Source organism: Malaclemys terrapin, chromosome 1 (assembly GCF_027887155.1).
Source record: "Malaclemys terrapin pileata isolate rMalTer1 chromosome 1, rMalTer1.hap1, whole genome shotgun sequence".
NCBI lineage: Eukaryota > Metazoa > Chordata > Testudines > Emydidae > Malaclemys > Malaclemys terrapin.
In genome coordinates, this window is record NC_071505.1 from 336098341 (window position 1) to 336115237 (window position 16897).

General features: G+C 45.9%; 1 protein-coding gene across 3 annotated transcripts in view; it reads left to right on the plus strand.

The window, feature by feature from the left end:
* The window catches only part of TENM4 (teneurin transmembrane protein 4), a 752323-nt gene that overhangs the window by 664795 nt on the left and 70631 nt on the right, over window positions 1–16897 (plus strand). For all 3 annotated transcript variants that reach the window (XM_054015769.1, XM_054015770.1, XM_054015771.1), the window contains 3 exons: window positions 468–587; window positions 10033–10294; window positions 14220–14487. In XM_054015769.1, the coding sequence (XP_053871744.1) occupies window positions 468–587; window positions 10033–10294; window positions 14220–14487 (650 nt within the window). The remainder of the gene's footprint in view (window positions 1–467; window positions 588–10032; window positions 10295–14219; window positions 14488–16897) is intronic.

Sequence of the window (16897 nt, forward strand, 5' to 3'; positions counted from 1 at the left end):
GATCATCAAGGCCAGCGCATCTCTTTGATCATCAGAGGACTTAATTCCCATAAACCTGCCCATGCAGTATTTGGTACATTTCCATCCTCCTCTGTTCTAAAACATGTTTTGTCCTTAATCAGACCAGTACTGTCAAGGCACTGTGAAGCTGAGTGAGCTATAGCCATCTCAGTGTATCATGTGCTGTTCAGGAGAAGATAACAGAGAACAGTATATTTGCCAGTGGTTGACTATGACAAGAGTAGAAAAAAGGTGAAGCCAAATTCTGCTCTCAGATGTGTGTGCACAACACCCAAGTCAGCAAGAGCTATGTGCCTCCATCTGGGGGCATGATTTGGCGTATGAATTTTATTGCATATGGTATTAGGTATCCTGGTGTGCAGGCATTCACAGCAGGGTAAGTCGGGGATCACTCCCCCATCTTTGACACGATTCACCATTTCCTATCATTTCTTTCCTTCATGCAGCCATGCGTGTGTGATTCGAGGTCAGGTCATAACATCAGATGGAACCCCTCTAGTTGGAGTGAACATCAGCTTTGTCAACAATCCTTTTTTTGGATACACAATCAGCAGGCAAGATGGCAGGTATGGTTTCTGCTATACATTTTACAGTATGTAAGTACCCAGAGCTGCAAATCATGGAGCCAGCACTGGAGAGAGACTATCCTAGCAAAGACACAGTCATGTCTGATGCAGCGTGAAGACACTAGTTAATTGTTAATATTGATACTGATATTATTACAGAAGTGCATAGAAGCACTGGGGCTCAGTTGTGGTAGGTGTTGTCCACGCATATAAAGAAATGATGGTTCCTGCCCCAAACTGCATATTCTTTATTGCTTTATATAGACATTATTGGGCAAAAATCATTAAACCTGTAAGATACAGTATTGTTAAAGGCAAGTGGTTAAAATTTGAACAGTTCCACTGAACCATAACAAAATCACTGTGAATTGGGCAATCTTTTGTCTCTCAATGCTAATTGGCTCTCTTCTAAATATAAGGAGTAAGTTTCTGACTGATGGAGCTGCACATACTCTAGCTAATGGTGATTAACCCTAGCACTTTGGAGAGGATGACCCGGCTTTGCTGATTTTAACAGCTCTCCAATCTGACACTAGCATTAAGGATTTGGATTGACCTGGCTAGAATAGCCAACAGGGTGATAATGAAGGAGATGAACACTTGCTAGAGATGTGTGCTTTATGTAGTCTTGGCGTGTTCCCATGGGACTTGGTGCCTACTGAACCACTGAAACTTTTCAAGATCTGTTCTCATTAATGTTTCATCTACTGGAAAATACAACAGTAGAATTTGAGTAATAGGTACATTTCCATGGAAAATGGATTATCTCAGTTAAATGAGCATACCTTATAAGAGAAGCTGGTGCTTTCACAAGTCTTATGGTTTAGAGACAGATACAGAATCTCTCACATTTACACTGTGGTGTAATTCCATTAATCTCAGGCTTGGTCTACACCTAAAATGTAGGTCAATCTAGCTACATCGCTCAGGACTGTGAAAAATATCACACCCTGTGCAATTTAGTTATGTCAACCTAACCCCACCGTAGACATACATCTCTACCCCGATATAACGCTGCCCTTGGGAGCCAAAAAATCTTAGCACGTTATAGGTGAAACCACGTTATATTGAACTTGCTTTGATCCGCTGGAGCGCGCAGCCCTGCCCCCCCCGGAGCGCTGCTTTACTGCGTTATATCCGAATTCGTGTTATATCAGGTCGTGTTATATCAGGGTAGAGGTGTAGTTAGGTTGAGGGAAGAATTCCATTGACCAAGCTACCGCCTCTCGGATAGGTGGAAAAACCACTTCCATTGATGTAGGAATCATAGAATCATAGAATATCAGGGTTGGAAGGGACCTCAAGAGGTCATCTAGTCCAACCCTCTGCTCAAAGCAGGACCAATTCCCAACTAAATCATCCCAGCCAAGGCTTTGTCAAGCCAGGCCTTAAAAACCTCCAAGGAAGGAGACTCCACCACCTCCCTAGGTAACGCATTCCAGTGCTTCATCACCCTCCTAGTGAAATAGTGTTTCCTAATATCCAACCTAGACCTCCCCCACTGCAACTTGAGACCATTGCTCCTTGTTCTGTCATCTGCCACCACTGAGAACAGCCGAGCTCCATCCTCTTTGGAACCCCCCTTCAGGTAGTTGAAGGCTGCTATCAAATCCCCCCTCATTCTTCTCTTCTGGAGACTAAACAATCCCAGTTCCCTCAGCCTCTCCTCATAAGTCATGTGCTCCAGACTCCTAATCATTTTTGTTGCCCTCTGCTGGACTCTTTCCAATTTTTCCACATCCTTCTTGTAGTGTGGGGCCCAAAACTGGACACAGCATCTGCACAACAGCGTGACAGCAGCACACAGCTGTAGCCGCATAGCTGTGGCACTATAGCCACTGTGGTGGAGCCATACCCTCAGTGGAACAATTCCTGATTTGCACTGGTGCAAGTGAGATCAGAATCAGGCCCTAGAGGTCAAATTCACTGCGGTGTAAAGGGCTGGCATAAGCCTACACAAGGAAAAATAATAATGCCTCCAAAAAACCAAACCGTAGGTAGGCAGCTGATGTGCTGAAACTCCCTGTTTTTCCTGCTGACCGGCATTATCTCATTGTTTCCTTGTGCTCTGTCTGTTGGTCTCCACCTATTGTCAGGGCCCTGATCCACCATGGGGGCTTATAAGCAAATAAGGAGGCTAGTGTTCCATAGGGCTTGTACAGGCCCTCTGGACAGACATCACTTTTACCCTCTACAGAACAGGTACAGTACAGGCAGCACAGCAGAGCAAGCTTCTTCCATACAACCCCAGGCTGTGCTTCACTAATTTTCTACAGGGACTACCCCTAGAAAGGATAGGTGAACCAGCGTTTCTGTCCTGTGCTCACTCACAGCCACACTCTCTGCCACCATCTGGACCCTTTGCACCACTCAGGCATCTTATCTCACCAGCAGAGAATGTCCCGGGTGGAGGGGAGTTCTCAGCTCATGTAAAGCTAGACATACTGGCTCTTACATCACCTCCTGCCCAACCCCAGTGTAGCGGGGCAGGGAGAGGTGTGGCCAATGCGCCAGTGTGCTCCACCAATTCCCAGTTAGCTAATGGTTCCTAGGGAAACATTGCCAGCTGGCATCGGATAGAGCCGCTCCCAGGAGCTCACTGCCAAGGGCTGTAAATCCAGCACTGATCACTAGTACTATATTCAGTTAAAGTGATAAAAAGGCAGCGATCAGCAGTGCCTGAACATAGAGTATAAGTCCCAGCACCAGGCTAGCATTCCTATCAATAACTGCTGGAGACCCCCAGTCCCAGAACGGGAGGAGTTAGATAGCTCTTGCATTCGTGCATACTTCCTTATGATTTCCCCTCATTATGTTCTGCTTATGTGGTACTGTCGTTCAGGTCTGGTGCTTTGTGCTAACAACCTTTCAGAACATGATATTCAACAAATAGTCTGATTACATTACTGAGTAGCTTGAAACATGAGAATGAGACTATAATTGGCCCCAAAATATTGTCTTTGACATTCACTCATCTATTTTCTTGCATGATCAGGCACAACACTACATCTGCGTGCACTGGAGGGAGGTAGTGTACGAATAGATGAAAGCATTCTTCCTTTAAAGAACAAAAAATTACACCTCTACCCCGATATAATGCTGTCCTCAGGAGCCAAAAACTCTTACCGCGTTATAGGTGAAACCGTGTTATATCAAACTTGCTTTGATCCGCCGGAGCCCGCAGCCCCTTCCGCCCCTCCCCCTCCCCCAGAGCGCTGCTTTACCACGTTATATCTGAATTCCTGTTATATCGGGGTAGAGGTGTAGTTAATTATTCACTGATATGGTACAAGGGCTATTTATAAAATCACTTGAAATATTGAAGGTACCATAGTCTAAAGGTGGGAGTGAGAGTCAAGAAGTCCTGAGCTTTAGTCACAGCTCTGCTGCTGATCTAGTACGTAGCTTTTATATACATCCCTTAATCTCCCTATGCCACAGTTAACCTGCCTGTAAAATGAAGGTAACACTTCCTTCCTGCCTCGCTGGGGTATTTGTGGATTAAATACTACATGTGATGTGCTTTCAAAATGGAAAGCATTATTGCTATTACAATTGCTGTTCTATACTTCAATATGTTACAACAGCGGGACCCTCTTCTAATAATCTTTTCAACAGAACAATTTTAGCCTGAGACATTGTCTACACAAGCAATTTGCGCCAATTTGACTGAATCAGTTTAGAATCCAATTTTGTTAAATCAGTGCAACCCCCTTGTGGTCTCAAAATACGAAGGTTCACACAAGGGAATCGTGCCTATTTAACTAAATTGGTTTCTAAACTGATCTAATTAAATCAGTGCAACTTTTTTGTATAGAGAAGGCCTAAAATGAATTTCATTATAACTGGAATTCCAATTTTCAAATTGCAATGAACTGTAACAAATTAGGACTTGAATTCTACTTCGCTGTAAATAGTTTCACTATATTCTGGTTTACTATAAGTGGATTTCACCCTGTTGTCACAGCAGTCAACTGTAAACTCCAGGGGTGAAATCCTGGCCCCATTGAAGTCAATGGCAAAACTCCCATTGTTTTCAGTGGATCCAAGACTTCATCCCAGTTTAAATTGCATTAAATAACCCCAGAAAATGAGAATAAATTAAAGACCCATATGTGTTCTCAAACTATTTATCATGATACATGTATCTTTCAGATCTCAAGGCATAAGGATAAACAGACAGTTTTCAGAATGTACTATTGTATATCTGACTTTTCTGTGACCCAAAGCTAATAGAACGGGGTGGACAAAACACGACCCACGGGCCGGATCCAGCTCACGAGTTGTTTTAAGCCGGCCCGCGAGCCGCACCATGTGGCTCGGTCCCGCTCTGGCCGGAGCGCTGGGTTGGGGGCCGCACCACACGGCTCCTGGAAGCTGTGGCATAGCCCCGCTCTGGCTCCTACGCGCTCCAATGGGAGCTGCAGGGGCGGTGCCTGCAGACGGGGCAGAGTGGCAGAGCCGCCTGGCCATGCCTCCACGTAGGAGCTGGAGAAGGGACATGCCACTGCTTCTGGGAGCCGATTGAGGTAAGCACCGCTTGGAGCCTGCACCCCCTGAGCCTCTCCCCACGCCCCAACCCCCTCCCTGGCCCTGATCCCCCTCCCGCTCTTCAAACCACTTGATCCCAGTCCGGAGCACCCTCCTGCACCCCAAACCTCTGATCCCCCATCCCACCCCAGAGCCCACACCCCCTCCCACACCCCAACCCCAATTTTGGGAACATTCATGGCCCGCCATACAATTTCTATTCCCCGATGTGGCCCTCGGGCCAAAAAGTTTGCCCACCCCTGTAATAGAAGAACCGGAGGGCTCAGGGGCCTGGTAATGGATTATAAAATGTATTTTAAAATAAATCTTTTCACCACTAGATTGCTGGATCACACTGGTCGTGACCAGCAATTGTTACCATCTTATAGATGTTGGTGAAATGTGTTGGATGATCTCAGTGCACTGCTGCTATCTCTGCAGAGCCTGTTCTGGGAGAAAGAGAGGACGTCAGTCTCCTGGACTGTCCATTGGGTATCTTTCTAAGATAACCAAAACAATAAGTCCATATAGTAATATGACTTTTTGCAAATGGAAGAAAGTCCATTGTGACAGTTCTCAGGGCACCCAGGACTGTGAGTCACCTTGTTACCCTCTGCCTCTAGCAAGAGGTCGCCTTTCCCATGGTGGCTGGGTGTCAGCTCTCTAACACCACCAGCCTTTCAGTCACTCCACCACCCTCCTCTGGGCTGTGCCAGCCCAGTCTTTGCCTTGCAGGTTTAACAAGAGGTGCACTACAGTCCCCAAATCCTTTGAATCATTCCCCTGTGGTATCCAGACCCTGACACTGGCTACTCACAGAAATCCCAGATCCTCTGTGCCAAAGGAGCAGGGTACCCAGTTTACCAGTTTGACCTTAAACCACCACTCCTGTAAAATCACACAGCACTTGTGAGCACTGAATAAAACAAAAATAGGTTTGGTTAAGAAAGAGCATTAACAGGAAACAAGAGAGAATGGTGGAAACAAGTGGTTACAATACAAAACCAAATCATATAATGCGAAGTTGAGTCTACCCTTGTCCATAGGTACCTTTCCTAGCTAATTAAGTAGGTTCTCCGCCCGCCTCCCCCAAGTTCAGTCTGTTGCAGAGTTGGCTGGCTTCATAGGAACCAGGATCCAATTTTTCATGGGAATGTTGCTGCTCCCCAAGGTGAAAGGACACAGAGTGCCTTTCCCCACTGTGCTATACTGAAACAGTCTTCTGTCTTACTCCTAGGCAGGGTGATTCTCTGGCTGCTGTAATGTTCCTTTTTTTTCCGCAAGTGGTTTTGACTGTTTGCAGTTTTCGCTGATGGTTTTCCATTGAAAGGCTTGGGATGGGGCAAGGCTAGACAATTGAGGCTTGCATTACATCACTGGCTAACCAAGGTGGGGTAACAACTCCCTCCTGCTAGGATGGGCTATTGCTGAGATATTTTATCCCCTGGTGACTCACTTTTACTCCACGTCCATAAAGTATACTTTCAGCATAATTACATTATGCTTTAAATATTACCTGCACATACATCTCACAATGATTATGAATCTTGACCAGTTACAAGCGTTCTGTAGATACCTTACATGCTACTCTTTATGGATAAGTATCCCACAACACATGTGTTTGGTGTAGTGAGTTTGTCGAGTCTGAGGTGAGAGCTGTTTGCAAAGAACAGGGGGCACTTTGCCAGGGAGCCTCTGTGTCGCACCCACCCATCCCTGAGATCAGCAGCCCACCTGAAAGCATTATTTAGGGCTTTCATCCTGAAGAGAATTTTGCTGATACTAATTTTTATTTCACTGCTGGGTTTTTTTTTTCATCTAGGCAACTTGGGGTATGTCTACACAGCATTTTGAAGCCTGCGGGAGCAAGCCTCCCAGCCTGCCCCCCTCCCAAGCATCAGAGCCTGAGCTGCAACTTAAAAGCACTGTCTACACAGCTATTTTTAGAGTACTAGCACGAGCTCCGTTACCCAACTCTATCATCCCAGGTGGAGAGGTTTGCTGCCGCGGGCTCCAAAATGCTCTATATTCATACGCTTCAAGGCTAAGCCATGTAACTCGAGAAACAGTAGCTGTTGAGTGGCGGTGTCTCTTGCCGTACAATGCAAGCCTCTGTGTTTTCACAGCTGCTTGAATCTGACATTAGATCGATGCCTTCCCTTCTGGCTTGGGTTTCACGTCCACAGGAGAAGCAAGCTTTTTTCCCTGCAGGCTAACATGCCTGACCAAAGCTCATTAGAGTCCAGGGCTCCTAGCAGCTCTGCTCACCAGTGACAGAAGCAGAGTTGTTTCTATAAATAAACCATTCCTAGTTTTCCAACAGTTGTTGAACATAATTTTTTTTACATTTATCCCTTCCTTCTTTCGCCCTCTTTAGTGCTCAGCCTTGTGCGAAGTGAGCTTTTCCCTTCTAGTAGCAGGGCTTGCCAAATGCTAATTGACTGTTAAAAATGTCCTCATCGATGCACAAATGCTGTTCAGCTAGCTGGCAAGCCAGGGCGTGAGTTACCCATTAGGCTTTTAAAAGCCAAGTTACAATAAGTCTGGGAAGTTGACGCCCCACTTGAGTTGCAGAATAAACACCTTACACGTCTGGAGCTTTTAAAATGCTCTCCCCGTGCCCTGTGGACTTGAGTAACCTTTTTTTCATAACTACATTCACTAAGCAGAGTCTAAGATACATCCAAATGATGATCATGGATGAAAAAACAAGTCTTTACGGTGCCCTGCTAAGGGTTTTTTTAAAATGTGGCTGAGCTCTTTTTTGCTTCGCTGTGATCTATGAAGAAGGTCGGAAAGTTTTTTAATTAATTAAAAAAAAAAATCTGCTTTTTTTTTTCTCTTTAGAAATATCACCTGCACCAAATCTGGACTTCCTTGGTTTTTCTTGAGGATTTATTCGGGTGTTTCAGGGGCACTTTAGGGCTTGTCTTCACTGCCGCGCTACATTGGCACAGTTGCACCGATGCATCTGTGCCGATGTAGCACATCTGGTGAAGGCGCGCTATGTCTCCCGTCCATGTAATTACTACACCTCAATGAGAGGCAGAAGCAATGTCAGTGGGAGAGTGTCTTCTGTCAACATAGCACAGTGTAGACACCGTTTTAAGTCAATGTAACTTATGTCACTCGGGGGAGAGGATCACACAGCTGAGCGACGTAAGTTACATCTATGTAAGCTATAGTGTAGAAAAGCCCTTAAGGTATTCAGGATGGTACTTAACCACATGCTTATCTCAAAGCATGTGAGTAGTACTATTGAAGTCAGGGGTTTATTCACATGCTAAAAGCTATGAACATGGTCATAGGCACCGACTTTCCCTCTTTCCCATGGGTGCTGACCCCCCTCTGTCCCCGGCGCTGCCCCAACTCCACCCCTTCCATGAGGCCCCACCACTGCCCTGCCCCCATTCCAACCCCTTCCCCAAAGTCTCCACCCCAACTCCACCCCCTCCCTGCCCCTTTTCCCTCCTTCCCCAAATCCCCACCCCGGCCCCGCCTCCTCCCCTGAGCACGTCGCATTCCCGCTCCTCCCCCTCCCTCCTGGAGCGTGCTAACGCTGCCAAACAGCTGTTTGGCAGTGGCCGGGCGGGAAGCACTGGGAGGTAAGTGGAGGAGCGGGGACGTGGTGCGCTCGGGGGGTGGGAGGGTAGGAGAAGGTGGGGGGGGCGGTGAGGGGAGCTTGGCTGCCAGTGGGTGCAGAGCCAGTGCCAGAGTACCCATGGAGTCGGCACCTATGAACATGCTTAAATATCTTAAATCAGAGCCTAACACCTTCATTGAAGATACAGGGGTGTTGTCTAACAAAGACTTTATCCAAAAAGTTATTTAGGCATTGAAGTTAGTTAGATGTTAAAACAAGTCAACGAAAACCCCAATGGCTTTAAAATCTGACTAAAATCCCTTTCCCTTTCAATTACTCTACTTTCACTTTCTTAGCCCTTGTGATGTCATTATGTCATTAGTTCTGCAGCATTTCGTAAATCTTCCAGATGTGAAGTTCTAATGAAAAAGCAAGCAAGGGAAAAAAATCAGACTGAAACACTTCTATGCCTTCGCTATAAATTATAAAGAAGCAAAGCAAGGGCAGTTTGGATTATGAGCTCTTTGGAGTAAGGACCATCTTTATTTTTCTGTGTTTTGTAAAGCGCAGGGTCCATACTTAGGGATAAAAATTCCAAATCCGTGCATGGTCTAATTTTCAGAGGTGCTGGGCTCCCCTTCGTGGGAACCGTGGGCATCCAGCTTCTCTGAAAATCAGACCGTTACATTTTAAACCAAGTTACTGTAAAATCAGCTCCTTCTCCTTCCACTCATCTGTCCCAAAATGATTTCTTTCTTGATTCATGTTCTCCCTGCCCTAGTGGGTGATGCTGTCGCTAACACATGAAACAGTATGTTAGTGAGGTCAACAATGGCTGCAGGGAAAACATAACCCAGAACTGAAGTCTGGGCAGGTAAGTGAAGGAGAAACTGCTTTCCAGATAGTTTATTTAAATGTGTAAGTCCATGCGATCTGTGACTGATATTGGATCCTAAACACATTTTTAAAAATAGTAAATAAAACCTTTGAGGTCCAATAACTCAGAAGAGCAATCACAAACATAAATTTTGTCTTTTAAAAAGAAGAGAGTGTGGTTTAATAACTATATCTCGTGACTGAATGTCAAGACCCAGGGGTTCTATTCCTAGCTTTGCCACTTACTTACAGTATGACCTTGTCCAGTCATTTAACCTTGTTGTGGCTCAGTTTTTCCATGTGTAAAATAGGAGTGATAATACTTCTCTAGCTCACAGAGGTTTTGTGAGGGTTAATCCTTTAATATTTTCACAGTGAGGTTCCTGTTTGGAAGGCTCTAGACATATCAAGTATCATTTGTTTTATTTTTATTTTTACTTTGTCTCTTAAAAACAGCTTTGATCTCGTCACTAATGGTGGGATTTCCATTATCTTACACTTCGAGCGGGCTCCCTTCATCACTCAGGAACACACGCTCTGGCTACCCTGGGATCGCTTTTTTGTAATGGAAACCATAGTCATGAGGCATGAAGAGAATGAGATTCCAAGCTGTGATCTCAGCAACTTTGCCCGTCCCAACCCCGTGGTCTCCCCGTCCCCCCTGACAGCATTTGCAAGTTCCTGTTCCGAGAAAGGCCCCATTGTTCCAGAAATTCAGGTATGAATCTTCTTTCTAACGTGAAACATTTGCTCCAGGCAGTCAAGAGGAGCAGTGCATTTGGAGCTATGCGCATCCTATTCCGTTTCTGTACTTGTTAAAACATTTTGTGACACTGATTTGGGCTTCACTGGCAGCTTTCCAGAAGCCTAGAGGCCTTGCTTAATTTACACTGTATATTTACATACTTTTAAAAATCAAAAATCGACGCTTGGCCATAATGCTTGGTTTTGTTCATCTCTGACAGATAGATAATGACGTGCTTATTCACCAGCAGCAAAAACTGCACTGCCTCTGCTTTGTCCTCACCTCCCGTCTACAGGAAAAGGGTGGCTGTGGGACACATTTTAGGATGTAACAGACCTTCGGGGTACGTTTCAGCACCCACTGCTAAAATGCCTAATGCTGCTCTTCTGCTTTGGGGCAGAATTTTGGAATTGAACTTTCCCAAAGTTTGGGAACAGAACTTTCAACCTTCTAGCCTGAAGAGAATATTGTTGGGGTGAAATCCTGCCCCCATTGAAGTCAATACGAATTTTGCCTTCATCTGCATAATTCCCACATTGTGTAACATATATTATAAAAACACCCTAGTGGAAAAGTGCTTGAAATTCTACCATTGCATTCTATTAGACACACTTCTCAATAGAGAAATGTTAGATACAATGGACATAATCACATTTTTTCCTTGAGGGATATAGGACTGCTTATTGTATAGCAAAGCAGAGACATAATACATTTACAGAGGATTCCAAAGTACTCAGCAGTCTGAAATGCAAATGCTCATTCACAGAAATGCAGCAATCTCTGGAGTACAGCGTTGCAGCTATTTAACTGTACACAACAGAATAACAGAGTCCTGCAACTGAAAGGGGACTTTAGGTAATCAGATTGGTAATTTCTTAAATTAAATTTCTGCTGGGACATCAGGGCTAATTCCCAAGCACTCAGGACCTCAGTTTAATCTGTCATCCAAAAGGCAAAATAACAGTATTCAAATGTCTTTGTTTCTCATCAGTTTTCGGGTCAGAGTATTATGTGTGTCATGTTGAAGAAATTGGACAGAGTAATAGTTTCCTCGCTCAGTGGAGTAGGTGTGTGATGGCAGGGGAAGGAGTAGCTGGAATAGAAACATTTAACTCGGTTAACATAATTGAGCATCAAGATTTTTCAACTTGTCGCATGCAAAACTGGCAGGCTTTGCTACAGGCAGGAGTTCAAGACTGTGGCTGACATCAAGGGGTTAAAAGAAAGAAGCAGAAAGAATTCCTAATACGTTTAACGAGAAAGTTCTTATTTCTAATCAGTCTAGTAGTGGGTTGACCACTTTTGTAGAGTATTGAGCGTATTATTTATGCATGTAGGAACCCTGTCACAGACCAGGACCCCATTGTGCTAGGTGCTGCACAAACACAGCATATATGTCTCTCTGGATCTAGCGACAGTACTAATTAACAGATAGACAGAAATACGGGGACAGTTTCTGCCTCTGTTACTTTTGTAAGTTCCAGGTAGTTTGTGGCCCATCCTTTTTCCAATGCCATTTTTCTGTGGGTGTGCATCACCAGGACAGTATTGCTCATGAAATGCAACAAAGCACAATATGCAACCGTTTTGGAAGGTCTTGTGAGCCTCACGATTTGAACCACCTCTTGAGGCAGGATCCTTTTAAATCTATTCTTGGCATTTGTTTGATGCCTATTTACTACTCAGTTGACCCTTCCTCTGAAATGGTAGTCAATAGGGACAGAGAGAAGTCAATTGTGGTAGAGAGAAGTAAATGGTTCAGAGACTGAATTGAACCAGACGTTGCAAAACAATGCCTTGGTGGCAATTATTTCTGGCTGGCGTTTTCCTGTAGGGGTTTTATGTGAAGACAGATTAGATGAAAGGGACCGCCTTCTTTGCATCGCTGCTCAGCAGAGCTTGCTGCCAGCATAGCTATTTTAAAATTCCTGGGTTTTCCCAGATCTGTCATTTTTCACCCTCGTAAGTGCATAGGTATGTAAATTGAAAAGGCTGCATTAGATAAAGTAAATATTTATGGACGTGGTGCAACAGTACTTTAACTTCTGTGATGCATCAGTTTGTCAAGTGCTGCTGTGCTCAGAGGTTGAGTTATCACTTGAAAAAGTATTAGCTCTTCGATAATAGCCCAAAACAGCCGCTCTTAGGAGCTTCATTTCCCAGATGGGTGGTTATTTATATCTAAAACCCATATGAGAGGAACATTCCAGCACAACTGAGGCTGTGTAAAGCTCCAACAAACAGGGGTCAAGTCTAGTGGTTAGAACAGTGCACTAAAAAGAATTTCAGACTCCTGTGGCCTATTCTTGGCTCTGCCATTGACTGTGTACCTTTAGCAAATCCTTTTAACTCCTCTGTCTTTCACTTTCCCCATCCATAAAATGGGTAGGGCTGTTGTGAAGACTGTTTTTTATTTATAAAGCATTTTTTTCAGATCCTTCAGTTTCCATGACAGGACTCTGTTTTCAGTTGCTAATATGTTTTCTGTGCTGGCTATTATTATTAAATGGACATATACCTATCTCATAGAACTGGAAGGGTCCTTGAAAGGTCATTGAGTTTAGACATCTGCCTTCACAGCAGGACCAAGTACCATCCCTGACAGATTTTTGCCCCAGATTTCTAAATGGCCCACTTAAGGATTAAACTCATAACCCTGGGTTTAGCAAGCCAATGCTCAAACCACTGAGCTATCTCTCCCCCCGTCTGTCTAAAGCTGTTTTTTTAGAGGGAAGTTCCAGCTAAAATGATTCGGCCTTTTCCAAGAACAAGGTTGGGGGAAAATACACTGTTGTGCTCATGTTAAAAAAAAATCATACAGCCATTTCACTGAGAAGCTCTTGCACCTCTGTGTTTTGGAGCAGGGACTGGAAATTTGGCAGGATGACCCACCCTAGTTTCGAGGATGTGCCTTTCGCCATCCCCAGAAAATTTGCCCTAAACTAACCAAGTTATAAACCCTCCCAAAAATCTCAGTTCATATATGCTCAGTAGAGACTCGTGAGAGTTTAGCAGCCCAATTCTCTGAAGATTAAATTAGTACTGAGCATGCTCAATCCCTAGGGCAGCTAGGGCTGAGCAAGACTTTTTCTGCAGTTTCTTGTCCCATTTGGCCGGGACTGCAGTAGTACTGGACACTGGGACTGAGAGGAGGAAAACTTTCTCTCCTGGGCTCTCAGTGCTCCCCCTGCTGGTGCCCAGGCAGCATGGAGGAGGAGGAGGAGCAGGATGCCTGGAATGCAGAGGGACAAGGAATAAGGTGGGAGGAGAGCTCAAGGGAGGGGGGCTCGGAGCAGGAGTCAGGAGGGGGGCTAGGGCCAGGAGCAGGGGATGAGGAAGGATAGAAGCAGAAGGAAGGCAAAGGGCAGGAGGGGAAGAAAGAAGCAGAGATGGCGGGACATTGGCAAGAGATGGGGCTGGAGCTGGGGAGAGAGGGGACAGGAGCAGGGTGGGAGAAGATGGGTAGGAACCAGGTGAGATAGCAGCAGGAGGAGGGATAGAGGGACAAATAAGGCTCACAGTATCACAAAGAGTCCAGAAGATGAAGATTGTCACCAACAGAATACAGCAAGATACGGGACAAAGCGGAGAAAAGGGAGCATTGGCTGGGGGCATCTTGGTTACAGATGGTTGGAGCCTTTTTCTGCTTGGATCTCATTGTAAGCATTTTTAACCTGCCCTTCCCACCCCACCCCACCCGCACAGATCACCCAGAGAGACATTCCTTGGCCTCCACGAATAACCCTATACATTGTGAATATTTTATAACTGATGCCTCGTAAGTGGGCTGGTTTAGAAACTTCTCAGAGAGCTTTTCTGAAGATGTAAGTGTCTGATTAATTGCAACTTTGGTGTCTGCTCAGTGGTGATTTAACACCTCCTGGCTGTTTTTCCTCAGGCCCTGCAAGAGGAGATTAACGTTGCTGGCAGTACAATAAAGCTGAGTTACCTGAGCAGCCGCACGGCTGGCTATAAGTCCGTCTTGAGGATCAGCATGACCCATCCCACCATCCCCTTCAACCTCATGAAAGTCCACCTTATGGTGGCCGTAGAAGGACGCCTCTTTAGAAAGTGGTTTGCAGCTGCCCCGGACCTCTCCTATTATTTCATCTGGGATAAGACGGATGTCTACAGCCAGAAAGTGTACGGACTGTCGGAAGCCTTTGGTAAGCTGACCTCAGAACACATTCCTCTCTTTCCATCTTGCCCGTAAGAAGTTGTTAAGTGGCAGCACGCAAACCTTATCCTAGATTATCCTGCTCTTATGTTTTCTTCCCTTCACTGCCCTTTCCAGAACGTCAGCACAGCGTAACCATTGTGGGCCTGCTTCTCCACTGCCCTGCACATTGTGCGATCCTCTATGTCTGTAGAACGATTACTCAAGGTGCGAAGCAATGGAGAATCGGGCTCTGTGTGTTCTTTGCACCATCTCTTGAGCACAGCACCATCCATGGTTTGTAGCCAGCGGGATCTGCAGCTGAAGAAGCTGAAGTCCTACAGGAGGAGGAAGCTTCCTCTGTGCTGCCGATGTAACACTTGTATGGCTACAGCTCCTTCCCCTTTTCGCGGACATCACAGAGCCCACCCAGCCCAAATGCCATGTCTGTCAATCAGTTGCGGCGGAAAGGACATCGGAGCGGGAGGGGAACCGAGCATGCATAGTGACTGCTCGGTGCCGCAGCTGGTTGCTCCCTGTATGACTGACAGAGGAATCTTTAAAGGAGCCATGATCCTTCACTCACAGCTCCGCAATAGGGTTCAGACAGGTGGAGTAGATCAGGCCTTGGCAATGGCAACAGCATGATGAGAGGGCCCCCGCCCCAGGTGTCTCCACTGCTATTTTAAAACAACAGACATCCACCCCTGATCCTGCTCTTCCTTGTTGCCCTTGGAGCAATTCAGGGATAACTGCAGCCCTGCAACTAGACTCCTCTTTGCTCCCCTGTAGCCTGAGTGGAGATATGCAGGGGGCTCTTTCTCTCAGGCTGCAGAGAGAGAGAATGAGTCTCTTATTCCCACTTATACATGGGGCTGAGCTTCCTTGGGAGAGGTTGGTTGACATGACCTGCTGAGGCTTATGAGACCCTGTAACACCGCACAAGTGAGGCTCTGGATGGAGCAACGTGTACAGATAACACATAGTTAGGGTCCTACCAAATTCACGGTCCATTTTGGTCAATTTCACCATCATAGGATTTTAAAAATCATCGATATCATGATTTCAGCTATCTAAATCTGAAATGTCACAGTGTTGTAATTGTAGAGGTCTTGACCCAAAAAGGAGTTGGTGCAGGGGTCACAAGGTTGTGGAACTGCTACCCTTACTTCTGCGCTGCTGCTGGTGGCGGCGCTGCCTTCAGACCTGGGCAGCTGGAGAGTGGTGGCTGCTGGCTGGGAGCCCAGCTCTGAAGGCAGAGCGGCTGCCACAGCAGCAATGCAGAAGTAAGGATGGCCTGGTGTGGTATTGTCACCCTTACTTCTGCGCTGATGTCTGCAGAGCTGGGCCCTCAGGAAGCAGCTGCCACTCTCCAGCCACCCAGCTCTGTAGGCGGCACAGAAGAAAGAGTGGCAATACCGTGACCCCCCTAAATAACTTTGTGATCCACCCTGCAACTCCCTTTTGGGTCAGGACCCCCAATTTGAGAAACACTGGTCTCCTCCGAGGGAGACCAGATTTCACAGTCCATGACATGTTTTTCATGGCCATGAAATTGGTAGGGCCCTATTCATAGAGAAAGAATTACCTACCTGGTGTGACTTTGAGGGCCAGATTTTTATGAAGGCCTCAACCTGTCCCCCATGTCACACTCACAGTTAGTTGCAGCTAGAATTTAGCTTCCTCCCTACCTGATTGATGGGGGTGAAATTAGAGGCAGGGTCTGAAAAGGAGGCCCTAAAAGGTTTATGTTCTGATATAGTAAAGTTATTTCTGGCAAATACCTACAAGACACCCTTCACTTTGTACCTGTGTCTAGGTTTTTTTGTATTATTCAGGAAACCTCCAAAGGTGCCCAGAGGTTTAAAATAACACATTACTAGCCAAGTACACATATAGACAAATAAATATATTTTTTCATCAAAAGAGCTGAAAACAGAATCGTAGCAGAAAGAGGCGGGAAAGGTCTTTTGATTGTTCAATCCAACTCATCTCCCTGTCAATGCAAGACTGTTCCCTGTACTGCAGATTTCTCCTGTCCAGTCTGATCCTGCAGAGTTCCTAATATCAGTGCTCAGCATTTCTCAGGAGACACTGGGCCCCTGGCAAGATCAGACCCTTATTGTATGGGCCAAGAGTTGTTCCACGTCCTGCTTTTCCCTTGTCTCCTAAGCAATGTAAAACTGAAGATCCCTGCTCTGCTTCAGGTACTAGTGGGGAACTGGGTTTTGGGTCTTACTGCTTTTGAGGAAAGCATGTTTTACCTGAAGCCTTCTTGTAGGCATAGGCGCTGACTCCGGGGAAAAATTAGTGGGTGCTCTGCACCCACTGGCAGCCAAGCTCCCTGCCCCACCTCACCTCACCTCCTCCCCTGAGCGCGCCGCGTCCCCGCTCCTCCACCTACCTCTTAGCACTTACTG